Genomic DNA, 9398 nt, shown 5'->3' on the forward strand with positions numbered 1-9398 from the left:
GAAGGATCTTCAAAGCTAGATATTATTCAAGGGGGGAGTTTCTGGATGCAGAGCTGGGTCATAAAGAATACTCTTTAAAAGAACTTAAAATGTTTTTAATTAAAATTAGAATAAAATATTTTAATTTACCAAATTACTTTTCCGTCGCTTGATGCACAATACATCATTTCTAGATTATAATACAATCGTTTTATTGGAGAAAGCCATCCATACGGTTATCCAATAAATAATAAATCATCAGCTAACATTATTTTTAAATTATCCTCATATCAGAATCAGAGACATTCTGTAACTGAATTCTACAAATATTATCTCTAGTACAACATCAAAGTAAACATGATACATCCCTCGGCTCAAATATCACCATATTAGAAGGAAAAAAAGATTCTCAAACAAATTCACAAAATAAATGAAGCCCAACCCTATTAAGGGTAGACTGCAGCTCTCATCAAGAAAGCGTAATGCCACCCACCCAATCTCATTGAAATTAGGGAATTCAACCAACCACCCAGTGAGACACCTACAAGCTCCGATAGTCTATCACAGTGACTTCGTCTTCTGGGGCATCCAGATCTTGATAACTGCACCACCATTTACAAGACGAGTAAATGTTTCATTCTTTCAAATGCTAATAGTTATTTTGTTACATGGAAATCCTTCAGAATGTTATTGCTATTCTAAAGAACTTCAATCAAATTTCCAGGGAATAAAAGCTAAGGGAAAAATAAAAGGAACTTATTTGTAAATGAACTTTCACTTCAAAATAAATAAATAAATATATAAGGGAAGAATAACTTGAGTACTGAAGTCAAGGGGGTCCAACTCAGTTAGTTGAACAAGGTGTGTGAGTTATTATAAATCCATGACATTGTCTTTGATACCCACAGATCAAAAAATAAAACTTGAGTGCTGAAGATAGTGAAGCAGTGTAGGACCAAGTACAAAGGGCATAGAAAGTTGAAAGTTAGGATGCAGATTGACGTCTAAAGAACACACATAAGAGCATGGAAAAGATAGTATGATTTGAGACCCTGCAAGGGAAAATCTGAACAAAGGTCCTGCAGAATAATTACCTTCGCATCTGTCGAGGATCAGGTCTAAAGGATGGAGGAACAGCAATTATGGGTGCTGGTCCACCCATATGAGGACCAGATCGAATCTTCCTTCCTGAGGCATCGTATGACGAAGGTCCTCCTTGCTCCCTGAACATCTGCATTGCAACTTCTGGTGGAGCAGGGACAAAGGGTCCTAAAGGCCTGTAGAGATGCAAATTATACAAGCACCAACAAAATCTCAATTGAAGAAACAAGGCGGATCAGATTTGGTAGATGGAGAAGAATGGAAAGGGAAACTAACCCAGCACCAGGTACAGGCATCAAAACTGGCGGAGGGGCCATATCTGAGGTAAATTGAGGTACACCGAGCCCTCCATATGCATCATACATTGCTTCATCATGATTTCCCATTTGCCTTTCATGGGATGGGGAACCATCAGGCCTATCTCCGTTTATTCTGTCACTCCTGTCCTGGTCTCGCCGGTTACCACGGTCATCCTTCAATCGGCCCTCTAAACCTCCTAATCTTCGCTTAAGAGGCCTATCCTTCTACAAACAGAACAAAAAAGGACTGAGCATCTAAAAATCAATCTATACCACCAACATTGTACAGAAATACATTGCTATGCTAAAACCATAATACATCAGGCTACTAGCCCCATAGACAGAGCAGCACACATTGAAAGGAAATACTATGCTGATTCCACAAGCACTACAGACCCCATCTGCAGTGTTGCTAAAATGCCACGATACAGATAAACAACTACTAAAACCTGGACCAAAATATTTCCAAAACATGCATGATGCAACAATAAAGATCTTTCTATCAAATCATGAATCATCATTAATAATATTTTCCTTTTATGTATACAAGTGCATGGAATATAAAAAAACTATTCTACCTGAGGTTGCTGCATGACAGGCGTTCCACCAGGAGCATCAGGATCACTGCAATGATAGTAATGACATTGTAAGTGATATGTGCACCCACACCAGCAATACTGACCACTAAGTAAAAGAAGCCTTAATTAATACTTACTTCATGTAATTTTGAAAATAAAGATCCTCTCGCAATTTTGATGTTAGTTCCATCACAAGCTCAGGGTGTTTTAGCTTCAAATGTTTGTGCACAAATTCAGCCGCATGAAAAAGCTTTGTGCAGCCCTTAGCTCCACAACCATACTTCCACCCATATTTCTCATCCCTAATTTTCCTAACATGTGGATCCAACACATCAGTTGCTGCAGCATCTATCTTCTCCTTGGCAGTCATCACTTCCAATGGATCCTGACCATTCAACCTTCCCTGCCAAAATGAATCAAGTTTCTTCTCCCAGTCAGAACCAGATTTTCTTGTTTCTTCATGCCCTGTTCCTTCTGGCCTCACATACCTAAAACCCTTGGCCTCATTAGTCTCAATCATACCATAATAATCAACACCATGTATCCGCCAAAGATATGTAATAAGTGTGTCCAGTAGCTCAACACCCTCTAATCCCTTAACAGATGTTAAGCCACGGACAATTACTATGGGGCCCACAGATCCACTGTGAGCCTTGTCATCATTTTTATTATGGTCACTGGTGCATAAAATATTATCGTCAATACCCTTTTCCCTGTCAAGCTTACGAACAACAGCCTGAGCCTGTTGAATATCTGTTTGTATCCGTCTAGGTTCAGAACTGATAGTGTGAGCCTTTGGAGCAGCCGAGAAATCATTATCTTTATTAGGTCCCCTACCATGTCTTCTTCGTTTACCATCTGTTTCTTCCTCTGAATTAGGTTCACTGGCTTGCCCTGATTTACCGGATGAAGTGGAGTTCAAACCAGGATTTCTGCATTGATTGAAAATTCACAAGATACAAAAAATATTGAGAGCATAAGGAGGAAGAGCAGGCAAATGCACAGACAGTGTGAAAGAGCAAGAACATACAGGTCTAATGTTCCACTTTGCAAATCAAGCAAAAAATCCTTTGCAAGCCGTCGAGCATTTTCATTCCTCCTAAAAGATGATGTGCCAAGAGGATCAATTACAATTATATATTTTAATCAGAATATTAATTTACCATCCTATCTAGCAACCACCCAAGTAAAAATACTGGTATATGATCCATCGACATAAAGAGGATGCTCCACTCCATTCTTCATTAGACTGCAAGATTTGAAAAACTCACCTCTCAATTACTGTAAGTAAATTTGTTGGGTGATATTTATCTTTTAACCTACATCAAAATATAAATCAAATAAAGGAAGGATCAGAAGATTGCACGTACTTGAAACAAGACGATAACGCAAGAATCAAATAAATTTTAGCAGTGGGAAAAGAAAATCAATACCACTCTTCATCCTTATGAGCATTAAAATAAGCCCGCTTTTGTGTAGAAATATACTCTGATTTGTACTCTTGATACCTAGAAAAACAAATTAAGCATCTCATCAGTATCCAATAAGTTATTCTGAATTTAGAGCTTAGGCACAATGAAAAGGATATTGTTTTCCAAATTTTACCTACGCTCAGCTTCAGCTGGCAGCACATCATCTTCCAGCTCCTGAATGAATTGTTTATAGGACATCAACCCCTCTCTGAAATAATTCACAAGCATCTGAAATGTTAACAGACTTCCGCCAAAAAATATATTGTCAAATAGAGAAAAATAAGGCAATACACATCCCACGAATCAGCAACATTACCAAATTCTAAAGAGAAACTTCCATAACTACCCTTCAAGAGAATAAAAAGGAAGAATGAAAATATACAATAAATTTGTACATTATTATTTTTCTATTGACTAATAACACTCAAAAGTGAAAGATAAAATTGGGTATAGATTCTATAGAAATTTTACAAAAGTTGAAGCAAGCAGTAACAAGCACAAAACACTTCTCACAAGGTTGGCAACAAAAGCATAGTAGGAAAGACAAAATAATAATGAGCCGGGTGTTCCAAAAGCTCTTTAGTAGTGGCCAGTACAGGCATTGCAATGAGACATAGTATAACATACAGAATCAATTCTGATTTAATACATCTCTATGTAGAACAAAACAGAACATGAGATTAAAAGGTGGTACATTTGACTCCAAAAAAAAGGCTAACAAGGAGAAAAAAAGAAAACAAACCATTCCATTCTATCCATGCGCCAAACACTACCTTTTTAGTGGCATGCTGAAATTTCTACTAGGAAACATAATCAGGACAGAATCTTCAAATAGATGGCATGCTGTAATTGCTTTTCTTCTATTGACTATAACAAAATATATCTTCCTCGTGCACCAAAATGGGCACTACATCAATGACAACACGAGGATAGAAATAAAATGAAAAATAATTGTTTTTCAAATTTCTAAGAAAATTCATTAAACAATACAAGTTTGCACAAAGCTTCAATTCGAAGTCTGTCCAGAAAACAAGTCAACACTTTAATTAAATATTAACTGCCAATGTTTGCAAGCATAAGATAGGAAGCAATATGCAGAACTTTTCTCTTTTTGAAATTCTTCCTTCAACGTTGAAGTAAAGGATAAAATCTAAGTTTTTCAAACAACCTAATTTCCTCCAAAGAATGAGATGATAAGTTGCTAATGGATCACAAATTCAAAGGAAAAAAAACTGAATCAGAATTCTAACAAGATGGAGTAAAAAAAAAAATCAACTAATAGAATTGAGAGAACAATTCATGATGGTTTAGGCATGTCCTATCTACTCTAGTGACACATATGCCCTAAATATAGGAAGTAGACTACTAAAACCAATATAATAGTGTGATGATTAATAAAACCAAAAATAATGATGTTGCAAAAAAAATATGGTTGCAAAATTTTAGAAGAATATTGTTGCCTTGTTGAATACGAACTAAAGGCAAGAAACTGAAGCAAAGTGAATGAACAACAAACTAACATTTTGTTGCAAAACATGTTTGACAATCTGCCATAATTTTTTTATCAGTAAAGCTCAGGGTAGAATACTACCGAAAGGAGTACCAATTTACCAGATACGGTATCCATAAGTAATTCAGTATTGTAAAGGTATTCTAAAAGAGAACTTCCCATTAGAATTATCTTTCAAGATTTCATAAATAGGGCTATAGGAATTAAATTACAACCCTATAAGTTACATCAATTAATACACTATCCAATGACCTTTTAATAGATAACTTAACATCAAACTTCACCGTTGAATTTAAAGTTCTTATCATATAAATCATATCTACAAAATATAATATTTATCTAAAATTATTCAATAATCAATTGATATTTACATCAAAATACATTAAAATTTACATAATATATAATTTTTAAACATTTAAAATAAAAACTTTTTTATTATATTAGTTATTCAATTTTGACAAAAAAATGACACAATCAAGGTAATATATAGTTATTCTCAATAGTTGGAACAATAAAAATCACATTCTATATAAAGTTTTTGATGGTGTAAGTGTTGATGTAATTTGTAGCTGTATAATTTGATCTATCCATCTATATATGTGTGTGATGAAAACTTCAGAAAATATAATCAATGAAGGCATTTAGTTTTCTTATCATGGTTTGACAACTTTCTTTGACATTTACACACTCACTGATTTTCTTTTAATTAGTATATCTAGACTGATTGTTTTTCATAATGAAAATTGAAACACCAGTCCTGCAGAAACCAATCTTCATCAATGTACATGAGCAGTGTGATAAAGCCCCAACCATCAAAGAAGACTCAGGACCTGTTTGAAAGAGGTGGAAAAGGAAGAAAGGGGAGGGAAAGCGTACTACTTGTTGTAAGCTTTCCCCTCTTTACCACTTCTCCCAAAGAGACCCTTAGTGTTCTAAGACAACCATTGTCTCTGTTACTTTCCAGAAATTTACTTGCCATGACAGAATACCTTCTTTCTAAACTTTCCATTGGAATAAGGTATCTTCTATTTGAATGTAATTTGTACTTGCAGGTGATTTTAAACCAGTACTTCAGTCTTTGCAGAGTGCATTTGAATCTGTATTTCAGAAGCCTATTTATGGCTAAAGGAGAACTGAGGTGCACATGGTGCACAGCCTTGTCACACATCAAATTCCTCTAATAATCACATCTCCCAAATTGCTCAACAAACAGTAGCCGAGATCCAGTGCTGTCTTGGCTTTATACAATCAATGTAGCAAGATGTATATTCAATTGAAGCTTCCCACTCAGGGTATAAAGTAAACATTTCATCTCAGGTGATATGAAAAATTCTCAAAATACCATTCCATTGACAAATTTCCTTTCTCAAAAACCTATAAACTTCATGATTCAATCCTGCAATGCTATAAGAATATATTGGCTCCTTTGCCATATTTCCTTTCTCAAATACCATTGCAATGACAGAATTTCTTGTAGATGTTGCACAAGAAATAGATGAAACATGGCAGATATGTTTACATGGTTTAAAAAGAAAAAAAGTGAAAACTGACCTTTGTGCACCTCCACTTGGCAAATCTGCATAACCGCGACTATTATCCACATCTGCAAAATGAACCCCCAACATAGGAACATATTAACAGTAAGATGACCTGCTGTATGTATCAGCTAATGTTTGACAATAGTACAAAATGAACAATGAGTAAACTAAAGAGCAGAATAGGATACATAATGAATTATAGGATATTGATATTTATATTTGTTGTGATGGAAAAAAATTATAGACTCTAACATGCCATCTGCACTGGTCATGTTGATTCAATAGTACACCTAATGAATAGTCTCCAAAACAATTGTCACACTGTCTGCACTAAGCATAACATTATCAATTTAACTGCCATCACAAGCAACAATAAGCAATGCAAAAACTATGAAATTAAAGAATGTGAAAAGAAAACTTTTTTATTATATGTAGCTATATTTCAGTATGCAAAGTAGGATGTTGTGAGTTTAACTTAGCTCAATTAGAGAATAAAACTGGAATTAAAGCTAAGGATAATTGTCATTTACACTATGCAAGAAAACCCCATAGTGATTATTAAAGCTAACAATTATTAACATACCAGAAATCCCATTATGATATCCCCCAGCAGATCGATGAGCAAGCCTGCCATAAGACTTTTCATCTGCAAAACCAGTCCTTCCACCTGCTCCCCGTTCATAGCCACCAGAATAATCATAGCCAAATCTGCTTTAATCATAATGAAGTATATTATTTTAAAAATTATCAGCATAATGTGTGATACATACATGGCCTAGGGTGATAAGGATGTAAAGCAGCAAAGTTCAAATGTGAGAGAAGAAAATCCTTCTAAAGTATTTCCTATAAACCATTTAAATAATCACATGATACCATGAATATAACATCACATCACTCAGTCAACATACAACCATTCATCTTTGAGTAGTCATGCTACAATCAATGGAATTTGTAAAAAATCAGAAAATAAATAAGTTTGAAAGAACACAGTTCCATAAATACATGTAGTCGAATAAAACTGTAGAAGAGATACAATTTTGTCTTCATAACTTCCATGACATATTTTGATGCATTCGCAATCACAAAGAGTAAAAAGAAATCAGAAACAATTACAACACAATTTGAATAAATCCAATATTCTAACAATGTTAGGCTTTTTTTGTCAAAATACATGATTGGTATAAAATTTATAAATAAAACAGCATAGTTAAAAATACTTTAATGTGGTTGAAAGTTGAAACTGAATGCCAGGATCAAAGGATTACAATTTTCTGGTGTAAGGTCATAATTCAATAACTGATGACAGAGACATCAGTTTAGAAAAGTAATAGAATGGGATTGATGACAAAATGAAAAACTGAAAGGAATAACAAAACAGAAAAACCCCTAACATCAAGCCATGGGAAAAGAAAAAGCAACAAGAATAAAACATAAGAATTAATGCAAGCAATATTTTTCCACCTCGACCCTAACAAATAAACAGCAAATATACTGATCGCCATATCTCTATGCCCTTGACAACAAGAGCTGATTCTTCTTTTCATAGCGATCCGTGATATAAACAAATTATGGCCGGTAGAAAATAAATTTCTACAAAAGTTTCCAAAATCCATGATGTCAGAACTGTCAAAACATCCATCAAGACTTCAAAAATCCTCATTTTTTTATCTCACTGGATAAACAGAGATTTCGGTGAAAAATATTCGTGACACGAGGGGAGGGGGGGCGGGGACTACAACCATAAGGGAAACCAACAGAAAAAAACCCAAGAAAACAGGAATTCAATGAAACAAAGCAGCTTAATCTCAATCCCTCAACAAGTCTAACCCCATCTAAAAAGTTCCCCTTGAGCCCTAGGCCCATTAAACACCAAACACCCAATCCTATCCCCGACAACGGAACCTGAACCCCCCTAAGAAAATTAGATAGTTCACTTCCCATCCAACCAAATGCAATTGAAGAAAAACAGATACACTCCCCAGCCATGAAGATGTTCACTTTCACTTTTTCAGCAACAAAATCAAAAAAAAAAAAAAAAAAAACAATTCAACCTACAATTTCCACCACAAAAACAGAACACAACGTTTTACCTCAAAATCCGAATTAAAATGAACTACAACATACATGACCAAATTCAAAATGAACTACAGAATACATGACCATCAAAACTAGGGCAAAAGCTCGAATCACCTATCATCAGGTACATAGGCCCCGCCGCGGGGGCTGCCTCTCCGGGATCGCTTGTACGGCGGAGGCGACCGGCGCGACGGCGGCGGGGGTGAGTAGCGGCGGTCACGGTAACCGGGGCTAGGGCTGCGGCGGCGCTTGAAGTCCCTGTCGCGGTCGTAGTAATCGCGGCTGCGGTTGGGGTGGCGGTCGAAATCGCGGTCGTCCCTACGGTCCCGGCGGCGCGGCGGAAGAGGGAGAGGCGGCGGAGGGAGATCGTCGGCGGCGGAGGAAGAGGCGGCCGGCGGAGGAGGAGCGGAAGCGGAGGGAGATTGGTCGTGGTCTAGGGATTCGGGGGGCATATTGTTGATCACTTCGGCCATGGAATAGACAAGAGGAATCAATCGAAAGAGAAAAAATTGGGAAATGGAAATGGAAGAGAGTAAAACCCTAATCCTAATTCAATAGGAAAAGAAGACGAAAAATTGGAAAATGATTTTAGGTTTGGGTTTGTGTTTTGTTGAGAACGAGTTTGAGATTAGTGTGGTGTGGGCCCAAACTACCAACAAGGGACAGTTTTTTTCAAATTTTATTATTCTAGATAAAATTTAAATTAATATTTCAAAAAGAATAAGTAGTAGATTTCTATAGTGAAACTCATAACAAATGTTACTTTTTAAAAAAAAATTATGACTTTAATTTTTTTTAAATACAATTTTAAAGCTATAAGAGTTTTCTTTTATAATTTTAAACTT

At 35.8% G+C, this 9398-nt stretch overlaps 1 protein-coding gene across 1 annotated transcript; it reads right to left on the minus strand.

The window, feature by feature from the left end:
* Window positions 1-227: 227 nt before the first annotated feature.
* On the minus strand, window positions 228-9153 carry LOC100811300 (serrate RNA effector molecule). The gene is made up of 12 exons (XM_003523881.5): window positions 8668-9153; window positions 7061-7185; window positions 6491-6542; window positions 3563-3637; window positions 3391-3465; window positions 3229-3276; window positions 2988-3056; window positions 2095-2889; window positions 1958-2003; window positions 1357-1604; window positions 1074-1256; window positions 228-581 (listed from the first exon to the last, which is right to left on the minus strand). The coding sequence occupies exons 1-12, from the start codon at window positions 9024-9026 to the stop codon at window positions 521-523; spliced, it is 2136 nt and encodes a 711-aa protein (XP_003523929.1). The 5' UTR covers window positions 9027-9153; the 3' UTR covers window positions 228-520.
* Between the last annotated feature and the right edge of the window lie 245 nt (window positions 9154-9398).

Source organism: Glycine max, chromosome 4 (genome assembly GCF_000004515.6).
Source record: "Glycine max cultivar Williams 82 chromosome 4, Glycine_max_v4.0, whole genome shotgun sequence".
Classification (NCBI taxonomy): domain Eukaryota; kingdom Viridiplantae; phylum Streptophyta; class Magnoliopsida; order Fabales; family Fabaceae; genus Glycine; species Glycine max.